The sequence below is a fragment of the Ambystoma mexicanum genome, chromosome 1q (assembly GCF_040938575.1).
Source record: "Ambystoma mexicanum isolate Mex_15411 chromosome 1q, UKY_AmexF1_1, whole genome shotgun sequence".
Lineage (NCBI taxonomy): Eukaryota > Metazoa > Chordata > Amphibia > Caudata > Ambystomatidae > Ambystoma > Ambystoma mexicanum.
The window spans coordinates 1212766019-1212779215 of NC_090922.1; the positions used below are offsets into that span (position 1 = coordinate 1212766019).

The following is a 13197-nucleotide window of genomic DNA, read 5'->3' on the forward strand; positions in this document are numbered from 1 at the left end:
GGCCAGTGCCATGGACAGATCTGCAGCTGCTTTGTTTGGAATGGCCTCCAGCGGTAGCGCGGGTGGTAGGGCGTTGGCCACAACATAGTTGATGTACTCTGTGTCTCCTTCCCTGGTTGTTGGTGCGCCGGTTGGGTGGCGCGAAATGTAATCTGCGAGGTGCTGGTCACCCCCGGTCTATGAATGATTTCGTAATCTTCATGTGAGGGTTCCCAAATAGGGAGAGTAGGGCCTGGTGGTCGGTCACCAAGGTGAACCCTTTGCCGATGATAAAGTTGTGAAAGTGCTCATATGCCCAGACCGCTGTGAGGCTTTCTTCTTTGACCTGGGAGTAAGCCGATTCCGTGTGTGATAGTGCTCGGCTTGCCTAGGCAACTATATGTCTTGGGTGAGTGTCCTCTCCACTGGTTTGGGCGAGGATGGCACCCAGCCCCACCGGGCTGGCTGCGATGATAATTTCAGTCTGCCATAGCGAGTCAAAATAAGCAAGTTGTTTTGCCTTTGTGAGCAATCTTTTGATGTCCTCAAATGCTTCCTGGCACTCTTCAGACCAGTTGAACTCACTGTCTTTCTGGAGTAGTCTCCTCAGGGGCTCGGTAAGCATTGCGTAGTGCGGGATGAATCTCGCACAGTACCCTGCCATGCAGAGGAAAGATCCCACATCTGCCACTTGTGTCGGTGCCCCGAGGTTGGTGATGGTGATCACTTTTTCGGGGTCTGGAGTCATCCTTTTGTCCGAGAAAATGTGCCAAAAAATCAGAGTTTTTTCTTGCAGAATCTGCATTTTTCTATGTTCAAGGTCAAACCTGCGCATTGAAGGGCGGTGCCGGTCTCTATTAGGGCCGCGTCATGCTCTTCTTGTGACATGCCAGAAACTAGGATGTCATCGCTGTAATTTAGCACCATCTTGACAGGGTGGATGACTTGTCTGATTGCCTCCTGAAAGATTTTCGGTGCGGAGGAAATGCCAAAGTTCAGTCGGCGGTAGCAGAAGAGGCCCTCAAGCTTGGTGAATGTGGTAATGCTTCTGGTCTCCGGGTGTAGCTGGAGCAGGTGGTATCCTTGCACGAGGTCCAACTTGGAGAAAGTGGTCACTCTGATTAATTGGACTATCATGTTCTGTCTACATGGTCTTGGGTGTCATTTCCGTTGAATGGCAGTATTGGCCATCCTCATGTCGACACAGAGTCTGATGCGACCCTCACCTTTGGGGACAATCACTAATTGTGACACCCACGGGGTTCGTCCGGTGGCAACTTCTATGATCTCTTTTTGGAGAAGCTGGCCCAGCTCTTGTGAGACTGCGTTCTGAAGTTAGAACCCTACTCTTCTCGGGTGTTGAGGGACTGGATGGACGTTCTTGTTGATGTGCAGTTTGACAAGCATTCCTTTGAGTTTTCCAAGCCAAGTTCATAGACTCCAAAAACTGGCCTGTGTGAGCTCTTTTGTGAAGGGGCCACCTCTTTCTAGGAGTTTGCTAGGTGTGCATATGGATTCCCCGGTGGTCGTGGGTGTCGTGGATGACTGAATTATTTCTCCTTCCTGAAATTGGTTGTCGATGAGTCCAAGGCTGCTCACCATGTTGTAACTAAGTAGGCAGCAGCTTTTTGTGGGGCAGCGCATGACGTGGATGGTGGTGGCAAGAGTCCGCCCATTATGTGACAGTCTTCATCGGAACTGCCCGATTGAGTGTAGGGGGATTGCTGCACCCCATTGGTATATTCTTGTGTTGATTCTTGAGAGTTCTGGTTTCTCTGGCATGTGTTGAAATTCCTGTTCTCCCATGATGTTTACTGGTACGCCTGAATCGACCAGGAAGCAGTAGAGTTTGTTTCTTATGTTGACAAGGATCCTGGGTGCTTCTCTCGCTTCCCAATCATCTTGGATCAGATTGACATATTCATCCAGCTGACTCTGGCCGTATTCCACATTGTAGTCAAATTGGTATTGGTAATGCTGGACCCTGTATGGCTGGTGAGGGTATGGGGGTTTGTCAAATTCATCCCTGTACCTGGTGTATTGGTCCTGTGGGTCATATTCTTGGTTTGAGTCTTGGGTTGGCACCTCTTCCGCTGCCCTCACATACCTTCTCTCGCCCTCGTACTGTGATGGGTTGAATCTTGGAGGGTATCCTGGAGGTGGGGGCTGATGGTCATAGGGCCTCCCTTGTGGATGTGGTTGGGGTCGAGGTGTAGGGAATGGCCTCCCATCCCTGCAGATGGATTGAAAGTGCCCTTCCCTCCCACAGTTGGAGCACTTTTGAGTCAGAGCCGGGCATGTCCCTGAATTTGGGAAATTAATTCTGCATCGGTAGCATTGTCAGAGTGGCCTGGGAGACGGCTGGCCGCTTGGCTTACATATCGGTATCCCCCTCTCTATAACCTCTGTGCATGTGGTTGTATCGCTGCGATGGTCTCATGACGGTCCAGTTTGTGTCCAGGGTTGTTTTCAATCGAGGCAGCCTAGGCATCCACCCTTTCAGATATTCTGGCCAGTTCGCTCACCTCGTCTTTGGTCAAAGGCTTTTAAAGGAGCTTTTTTGGAAAGCGGGTGATATGCAGCCCTCGATTATGCATAGTCTTATGGCCTCGTCCGTGGAAAACAAGTGAAATTGGCAGTGGACACTCTTCACGCATAGGCGCGTGATGAATTCATCAATAGATTGTTCCGGTTTTTGTTTACATTGATTGAACATGTAACGCTCATAGTCACGGTTGGGCTCAATGATGAGTTTCCTGTTGAGGGTATTGATCAGTGAGTCAAAATCAGTCTTTTCTTCCTGAGGTATGGTTTTCACTATGGTTTTGATTTCCCTCCACTAGGTTGATAAATATGTTGCTTAACCAGGGTGATTTGTCCTCGCCTGCCGCCTTGACGAAGTGATTAAAGTCTTCTACTCACTCAATCCACTGTGGCCCTTTGTCACTCTGGGACATGAGTGTGAACGGGAGTGGTTTCCACAATAGGGCCGCTTTGGACGCAATTTGTGTTGGGGGCCTGAGCTCTGGGGTAAATAGTAGAGCCTGGGCTGCTAGTTTTGGCTCTGGCTCAGGTGTGGCTGCAGGAGACATGGCACTGGCACTGCAGGCTGGGTTGCGGGCTATGTACTGTGCCCTGCTGTAATGTCCTTCCTGGGGGCTTGGGTGTAGATGGGAGGCAACGTCTATCGCTTGGTCTTTTACTGGACCAGTGGTTTTTCCCTTGTTGTGGGACAGCTGCATGGAAATGTCTGCTGGCAGCGTGCTGTGTTCTGGGCTGTTACTTGTCCTTCACTGAGGGACTGCTTCAGGAAATGCTGGGGCGCTGTGAAGTGGGTGCAGGGCGGGATGCTGTGTTTTCCTCCTGGAGTCTTTGCCAAGCGGGAACATGCTGGAGCTGTCACCAGCTGGGCGGGGTCACCCTGGTGCCAGAGTCGGGCGAGATCGCCCTGGATCAGTTTCTTTCATCGCTTTTTATTTTATTTTCGTTGTGCAGGATCTCCGGAGTGCCACAGGTGGGAACACCGTGTGGACACTGGGTGCCGGCGTTTGGGCGGGATTGCCGTGGAGAGAGAGGGCTTGGTGGGATCACTGGCCACAGAGCAGGAAGGAGGAGCAGATGCCAGTGCTAGGGTAAAGACCTCGTCGCCGGTTGTTGCACATACTTAAATAAGGACACGACACCGGTTGCGTATGGAGACCTTCCCTTTATTCTCCTTCGCCTCTTGCATACAAACAGGAACTGACACGCCTTGCGAAACCCCCGACTCCTCCCTTTCCTCCCGCTTCCAGCCTGATGCCTCGAGATGCTTTAAAGGCACAGAGGCTCATAACATCCTCGACTATATACACACACATCATACTGATATTCAAAATTCGACAGTGGAATCACAGACAGCCAAATAAATCGGAAGTAAACCATGTGACCTGCTCTGAATTGCCATTTTAGGTGAAGAGCGTTGCAAGTTAAACACATTAATCCAACGGTTAGCATGCTATTTTTCCCAACGGAAATATTGTTTGGCACCTCTTGCCACTCTTACTTTACTCCATGTGGGTTGCAACACTTTGCCTTCGATGCAAAATGCTTATGGAATGTTCTGTCTCAGTGTTGGCCGCATTTCTCTGCTTCACTTCTTCACATTGTTGCCCTAGTCCTGGTCATTTGCCCTAGGGCGTAAATCCACTAGAAGAATAAGCCTTTGCACTAAGGGGATTGTTGCTCTAGTGTTCATTGATTGTGCACCAGTGCACAGTTCCTGTAATACCACCCTTTTCCTTTCTATAAAATGCGTGCGCCGCTCTACGCTTCCAATTGGTTATGGATTCATATATTTTACAGACACTTTACACTGGTTCAAGTGCAGTTTTGCACAGCATTGGCACAGAGGAAAAAAGTGAGCTTCACCTGGGTTGTGGTTATCATCTCGTTAATATTTATGAGTTTTCTCATGACATGCCCATTAGCGGTTGTGAACCCCTACTTTTCACTCATGAGCACGTGGACAGTCTTGGATTGCGGCGACTTTGCCTGGGATAACAGCCGTTCAGACTGCTCTGTGCACATTGGTCTCCGATAAGGAAACTGCTGCATGCCACAATGGTTGTGAAGATACACACTTACTTTCCCCACAAAACTGTTGCAAAAAATCAGCATATATATAGTCTCAGTGACCATGTGACATCAGGGCCAGATAGAAACGTTGTGCAAGCGTAGAGACATTTGTGCACAAGTGCAAAACATGAATTAAAACAGTGATAATTTGCATAGGTTCAATTTTTTACTGCCTGCACAAAGTTCCAATAATAAGGTCCCAGACGTCAAAAGCTGCACATTTGCTTTGTGGTTCCACTGACCTCAGATTTTAATTTATTTCACAATCAATGTAATTGTGTATGGGACAGGTGTATTCTTAGGGTTTGGCTCATAGGTGCAGCAAGTTACTAGGGTAGACAAAGCGCTTGCAATCCTATATATACATCATCATCGGCGTACACTGGAGCACTTTGCCATCAGTCTATGAAGGGGATAAATACACTGTGATTTAGGACAATGGGACTCATCACGAGTTTGGCAGCACTGAAAAAACGTAGCAGCCATAGAACTACCACCACTTTTACTGTGCTGCTAAATTACGAGTTTGGTGGTAAAGTATAGAGGAAAGATTTCAGGTACTCGGCTGGAGGTTTTTAGGCCACTTTATTGCCAAAAAGTGGAAGGTTTATAGTGGGTGAAATTACTGGCTGTGCAAATGCTCCAAAACCCCAATGGGGTCCTACATTTTCCATGAGTGGGGACTAATACTGCGTTACCACAAATCATAGTCTGCCGGATTTTCTGCAAGAACGAGTTGCAGTAACAATAAATGAGTTTGGTGGCATTTTTACAGGAAAAGCCGTCAAACTTGTATGGGTTCCAAAGTCCTTGTTGCTCACGATCACCTTTTATTTCACTGTAACCGAAGCAAGATGTGACTATGCTAATGAAATGATGCCAACATATAGCGAATTCTGCCATCTAGTGGCCAAGTCTCAAACTTATGATCTCTGTGCACAGTTATTGCATGAACAAAACAACAGTCGTCAATACTTTAAAATGCAAATAGAAATGCTACGTAATTACGTAGTGGACACATACTTGTTTGGTGCTCCTTGCAGATTCGTCAGTAACGTGAAATTATTCCTCACACTTCGCAAGCTTGCAAGTACCTGTATAAAAAATACAGCACGTGTCATATTACACCACTGATTTATACTCCACGTCTTGAGCTCAATTAAACGACATTACTATAAGGAAATACATAGGCTATTCGTACCTGTGCAAAAGGGGTCACTATCAAGTCGTCTCCATGTCTAGAGAAAGGAAAAAAAGCAAAGACAGTCACCGGAGAAGGGCTTCAAGTACACCATGCTCCCTAATAAAGGCACATTATTTGTTTCAAAATATTGCCTTATTTGATTCGGAACGTGAACATCACCATTAAATGAGACACGTGCATTCATTGAGGCACTCCACCCTTTAAATGCCTTGCCCCCTCCCTCCACCTAATCGCTACCCTGCACCTATCCAATTCTCAAACAGACATCAATTGAAACTGGTATCACAGCACGAGACAGTTATTCAGTTGGCACCATGAAGGTCTGTTCGTTATCGGGTCAATAGCCCTGACAACGTCCGCTCCCTCCCACTTCGCAAAATAGTTCGAGGTATTGAGAAGCGCTTTAGTTTAGGTGCCCATTTCATAGAGCGCGGTTGTCCAACTCCGGGACTCGAGGGCTGGAAACCTGACGGGTTTTCAGGATATCTTTCATTAATATTCATGAGGAAAAATGTGCATACATTTTGAATCACTGTATGCAAATGTACCTCATGAATATTAATGAGGGTTATCCTGAAAACCCGACATGCATCTGGCTTTTGAGGCCTGGAGTTGGACAACATATTCCATGTCGGTCGCAATTGACACATAATGCTTTTTTGTGCCAAAAAGCCAAGCACCGATCCCCACACTTTACTGAAATCATGAACACGTTCAGTGACATTGGGCTTAGCGGCTACATTGCTAACTTGTGCCCTCTTCTTTTCTCAAGATGTTACCAATGACTGCACTGGCTACTCATAACAGGCACGATATCACTGGTAATTCTAACAGGGTCCTTCCTAGTTGCGGCAGGAAGCCCATGCATTGTATTATCTAGATGCTCCCCCAAGTCCCTGAAGGTTGATGGATGGAGGACTATGAACACTTCATATGAAGTAGCATTCCCAGGGTATCCCTCCAAACCATCACTTTTTGGGGGTTATCCACTGAAAGTGCAAAAAGCCTCTTTTGCTCCCACAGTGCTTCCAGGATTGGTCTGATTGGGCGGGGTCGATGGCATAAAGCCGTGCTCTGGGGCAATAGGTCATATACGTGATCTTGTAGGCTTGCTCTTGAAATTGCATGCATCAAGAAAAGCTATGGCCATCAGTGCAGATGTCCCCCATGTGTCATTTGGTGTTCTAGATTCTTTTCCAATTTATCCCTGAATTTCCAAAACAAAATGTGGGTTTGCAAGGATAGGAGCATAACTGCCAACATGACCAGTTTCTTTCCAGAGATGTTAGTCCAGTCCTGGTTTTAGCTTTCCATTCTGGCACTTGTAGTGCTATATTTCTCTATTATAAACCCAGGAATACAAGCCCCAGAGTGCACAGTTAAAAACAAGACTGTATGAGCATCGCCGGACCAATGGGGCAGAACTTTATGATATCAAGAAGGCCCTACCGGGGTGATTGGGCCCACTCTGAATAACCCACTTTGTGTTGCTACATCCTTGACACTGTTTCACTAGGGACTTCCTCATTGTTTTTAGATCTTCCCCCAGTTCCCATAGGGGTATTGTCCAAACTGTTCCCTAACTAAACCAAAAATAAACAAACTTTGCTGAAACACGCCTACTCTGTGTCACTTGTATCATTGGTCGACCTTCCTATAAGTGCTATCAGAAGTGGGATTTGAGATCTTATACAATGGCTACAACCAAGCACCAAAACCCTGAGAAGATCCTTAAAGTCATCCGTAATTCCACAATTGACGAAATAACACTGCAAGACATTCCAGGCTCGACTGGGCTGGATCTGCTTAATGCAGAGCAGATAACAATTCCAGAAAGAGGAATAATACATCTTAAAACTGGACTTGAAGTCCAGCTGGCCACTGACGGTAGAATCCCCTTTGAGTCCAGATTGGCCCTTCTCTATTGGGGGGATGTAAAAGCGGGGGTGAAAGATTTAAACTACCAAAGGTGAAGTCCAAGTGGTCCTTGCTAATGATGTGTATGATGATGATGATGCCTAGGTTATCCAGGTCGCAGACCCCATAGCACAGTTGATATTTGGGGTGATCCTTAGGCCCAAGAAAGAGTAAGTAACCGTTCTGGTGGAGACTGTAAGACGGAGGAGAGATTTTGACTCTATATTGACACTTCAAGTCTTCACAGCTGATAAGTTTGAATCTCCCACATCTGGGGTAGAGTTGAAAATATTTGAGACTCTCCTCCTCAAAGTTTGTGAGTGCTCACAAGAAAGAGCCACCATTGAGAGACGCATTCCAGAAAGTCGTCCTTGAGACATAAGGAGCAGAATTACAAGGCCCACACTTTGCAGTGAATAATAGATGCTATATAGAGTGAAACATCCCCCGATGGGCTATACGAGCTGCAATACCAGCTGCTGGGTCTGATCCCCTTTTAGGGAGAGGTAATGGAGAGGGTGCACTCCCATCTCATAGCAGCACACCAGGGCATTGTAAACACCCTCAGCCATGTCCTATGCTACTTTTTACTGGACCGTGCTATAGCATTGCATCAAGAGCTAAATTGCTCCTTGCCCCATATGCCAAAATACCTCTAACAGTCCGGTTCCAAAAGCTTCTTTCCAAACATTACCAATTATGCAGGAGGGTCTTTCCAAAGCTGCAAGATATATAGTTGGAGCCTTGAACCCATTGAAACGAGAACAAGTACATCTTAGACATAGATGACTATGCCACCCAATAATCAGCAGCTTTTCCCCCAAGGGGTAATGAAACCAGGAAGATCTTACAACACCTCCTGCTTTTCCTTTCTCTGGCAGGGTTCAATGAGAAAACCTTGACCAATCAAGGTACCACCTTCATGTCGAAACTGATGGGTGGGTGTAGAAGACTCTGAGAACTTCATTCTACCAATCCCAGACTGATGGCTTGGTGGAGAGGTTCAACAAGACCCTTAACACTCACCTCAGAAGGCTCGTCAGTGAAGATGGTAGAAATTCTGACATCTTACTTTTGTAGGCCTTCTTTGCTGTAAGCAAAACCCACAGCGTCCTACCGGCCTCTCACCACTACTCGTGCTCAGATGACCTTCATATGGGAATTAGTAGAGGATCTTCTAATCCTGGCCAAGAAAAGTCACAAGACCTGTAGGAGCAAAATCCCTTATCAACTGCTACAACATATGAGGCAAAGTTCTTGTCTTTTTACCTATATCTGGGAACAAATTGCTGGTCAAGTGACATGGCAATACGGAGCATAAGAAGTAGTGCCTCACAGTAACTAAAGAGTGAGACAACCCGATAAGTGACATAGAGAACAGACTTACCATATTTAGCTGCTAAAAGAATGGAAAGATACACATGTGTCGGTGTCCAGATAAAGGATCGAATGTAAAAGGTTTGAATGCAAAAGGTGAGAGTCAATAGGATCGAAAACAAAAGGTTCACATTTTTTTTTAATTATATATTTTTTTTGGGGGTTTCCGTATAGGTAAAAAAAATGTTTTTTACCACAAAAACAGGGTTTGGGGTTAAACAATAATAAACAAATAAAAATAAAATTCAAACCTTTTGTTTTCGGTCCTTTTGATTCGAACCTATTGTATTTCAAACCTTTTGATTCGAACCTTTGACCTATAACCACATGTGTCTACTCGCTCAAAAGGGTTTCTGGTCAGTTCTGGCTTTACTTCAGAACCTATTGCTGGAAATCTGGGCCCACAGGACAAACAAGATCGTCAAGCCTGGATCGGTTCCCAGATGTCTTATCTCTGAATCGTGGAAGAGCAGAGGGTTTCTTCCATCAGATTCATAGCCCCTGCAGGCCAAAAATTCTGCCTTGGGCCTTATCAGATCCCAGACGTGAAAAAGTATTCAGGAGCAAATGCAAAAGATGTTACAACTTCGCATAATTGAACCAAACAGAGCCAACGGTCCTCAATGACAGTACTAGTAGAGAAACCTGAGGGCTCGTGGGACTTCTGCTTGGACTTTTGAAAACGAAATGCTATCTCTGCCTTTGATGCTTACCTGATGCCTCGCATTGATGAGTTGATCGAGAAGTTGGGCGTAAAAACGTTTGTATGTTCGCAGTCTAGATACCACGGCCCCGGAAGCCTGGGGCACAAAAGCTTGCCCACAAAAGAGCGCCGTGCTCTGCTTTGGGCTTCTGGCGACAGAGTATCTAGATTTTGGAAGAAGGCAGCCAGAGGTTGGAGACCACAGCAGGAAAGGGGGGATTGGGTGTGGTAGCGGGTGGAGGGGGGCGGAGGGTCCCACATAGCGGTAGGTCCCAGATAGTCGTGGGGATTCGGGTATGACCTCCTGAAAGGGACCAAAAGAGGGCCGGTAACAAAAGTCCGAACCTGCGGAATGCAGCCTTTTGATCTGGAATTTGGCATTTAGACACAGATCCAGGTTGTGTCTACATTAGACTTCCCCAAAAGCTACTAGCAGGTCCTGTTAGCATAGGTGGATATGGTAAAGCAGCTATTCCATTCCTGAAGGTCTATAGTAATTTGCTATCTAGCCTTTCGTGTTGCATGGTGACCTTGTCATGCTCCATATAGTTGTGGATATAAGTTTAAATCCCTATTGATCTGTCCCTGGTGCATATCCGGATGATATTATCATATAGAGCAAGTCCTGGGCCAAACATATACACCACCTACATTTTATATCATGGCTCTTAGAACTGAAGGTCTCACGGCTAATCCCGCCAAATGTCGCCTAGTCCAGAGTGTTGTAAAATAACTTGAGTTTTGAAGTTCAATAAATAACATGATAACACAACGAGAAAAGAAGGTTGAATCCGAGTCCCACCACAATGAAAGTTCTAAAAGCCTTTTTAGGTCTGATCGGAATTAGTGCTGTTGATTCCTGCATTTCAGCCATTGTGGCTCCACTGACAGAGAAGCTAAAATGACACCAACCTACAAAACTGGCATGTGGAAGGAAGTAAAGGATGCTTTTGAACACTTAAATGAAGATATCTGTAAACTTCTCCTTTTCAGAATGCCAGACTTCTCTAAACCCTTCGTAGTACACACACATTTCTCTATGGTGCGCATTCTAGTCTCCCTGTCTCAAATATATCTCAAATATATGAGGGTAAAGAGCATCACATTTTGTACACCAGCCACAAGTCATTTCCAAGAGAGAAGAAATATGTCACCGGGGCAATGTGAACTGTATGAGCAGATTTCACATAGAAAATTGAAGGGAGAGCCGCAAAGAAAAAGAGAGGGAGTGTGGTTAGTTGGCAGAACTCCTCATCCTATTTTGCAAGTGACTGGGCTGGTCCTGCCACTTCCTGATAGGACAGCCCTGTTACCAACTAGTAACAAGGACAATTCTCAAACACCTTTCAACTCTATGTGGGAATGGTCCATAGACCTAATCAAAGAAATGTAAAGAAATACTCTCTGACTGTTCACAAACCTGTATAGATCACAGACCACAATGTTATGATTCCTTGCACTTAGCCACAGGGCAGAGAAAGACGGTGAACCTGCGTCATCGAATTCTGATGCGCAGCAGCCTGCTTCCCCAGCAGGCCGCTTCCCAAACCGTGTCAAGAAATGTTCTCAGGGTGCATTAGGAGGTAAGCAGTATGCTTTCCTATCTCGGCCACAACGTTAAGCGAGGCCAAGGGAATGGAGTAGTCTGGATTTGGAGCAGTCTTCTGCAGGAAGGAGATACCTTCTGCAGTGAACAGTGGACCTCAGTGCACCACTAATTCCACTTCATAGCGTATCCTCACTAGCGAGGCCCGGCGGTTGCAATGCTTTGGTAAGCTGTGGATTTTGGGATTCATGGGAGGCTGGTTGGCGCTCGGTAGGAAGGTTCCTACCAATCTGCCATCATCGCTATGCTTCCAACAATAGCATTATTTTAGTGGCAAATAATATTTAACATTGACCCTGTGTTAGGGAGATGTCTGCACAATCCTCTGTCACTGTCTAGTCTAATAGTTGAAGAGGGTGTCACCTGAAAAGAAAGACCAAACCCTCTTAGGGTAAGTATAGCGGAGTAGTCATGTTTTACTTCAGGAGGGAGGCAGGCTAGGAGGAGAGGGTACAATTATTTCCGAAAGTCATCACAAAATAATACACTTTTATTACAAGGTCACACATAAAATATCTAAGATAGGAAACATGCATAATCAGGTAAAATGTAATACGCAGAAGAGCATAGTGTAGATAAAAACAGTGAATTGCCAGTTAAGACCTTACTCACACTTTACCCTAAAATGCACGCTGCATACCTTATGGCAGACACTTAACATATAGGAGCTCATTTTCTAAATAAAATAGTAATTTTATGGTGGAGAGCCGCAGCATTTGCACCCCGCAACCAATTTTTCATCATTTGTACTGCGGGATGCAAATGTAAAGGTCAAAAGGCGGCATAAAAGCGTGTATGCCACCTTTTGCCCTTCGCATTTGCGCTCCGCAGTGCAAAGTGAATAAACGATGCCTGGAATGCTGGCATGTCAGGCAGCGTTTACTTTCCATTGTGAGTGCTGCTTGCCATGCTCGCATGGCAAGCAGCGCTCAGAATTACAATTAAACCCTTCACTTGACATGCAAGTATGTTGGAGAGGGGTTAATTTCAATTGTGAACACTACTTGCATGGCAAACAGTGTTAAAACATATAATTAAACCCTACCCGCATGTCGGGGAGTATTTATTTGTAATTGAACACACTCACAGTTCAAACTGCTAAAGAGTGTGCTATTATAGGCTCACAAAGAGCCCGTGTGTGCACAACAGCCATTTTAAGCCTGCCACTTTTTTTCCTCGGAAACAAAAGTACACCCTTAAAACAAAATGGCTGTGGATAGGACGTGCTTGCACCCCTAGTGAAGCCAAATCTAAATATTAGCTGCCACCAGCCTACCTCCTAAAACCAGTAGAAAGTAATAGCATCACCTAAGGGTGCAAAATATGTGCTTAATATGTACCCCTAGGTCTGGAAACATTATGGGTGATCTAGAAACATAAACGCATATGAAATGAATGTGGGATGTAGTGGCAGGAAGACTTCGAACAAAACCCTCTAACCACCAAAATAAACTAGAAAGCCCAAAATGATAAAGGAAAACATGCTTGAAGAAAGTAGGGGTACCATAAAATGAGACTGCAGAACCCCCAAACATGGAATTCTGCACTAACACCTTGCAAGAGATACTAACATCAGATTCAGCTGCACTCTCCTTATCTTTCCTCCCACCCCTCCATTTCATTGTGTCTCCCCGGGCCGGTGAAGTTTACATTGGAATATTCATCCCGGTGATAAGAATCTGACACAATATCTAAAGTGGGGGGGGGGGTGACTGTCACTCTCCACCCCTCGCTCACTCACTCTCGCCCACCAACATTTTGAACCATCAGCATTTCTAAAGAAATAGTAAGAATGTG

General features: G+C 45.7%; 1 protein-coding gene across 4 annotated transcripts in view; it reads right to left on the bottom strand.

The window, feature by feature from the left end:
* PDE4B (phosphodiesterase 4B) overlaps positions 1-13197 on the bottom strand; it is a 2420935-nt gene that overhangs the window by 419582 nt on the left and 1988156 nt on the right. For all 4 annotated transcript variants that reach the window (XM_069641971.1, XM_069641970.1, XM_069641972.1 and 1 more), the window contains 2 exons: positions 5795-5831; positions 5617-5687 (listed from right to left, as the gene is read on the bottom strand). In XM_069641971.1, coding sequence (XP_069498072.1) covers positions 5617-5687; positions 5795-5831 — 108 coding nt within the window. The remainder of the gene's footprint in view (positions 1-5616; positions 5688-5794; positions 5832-13197) is intronic.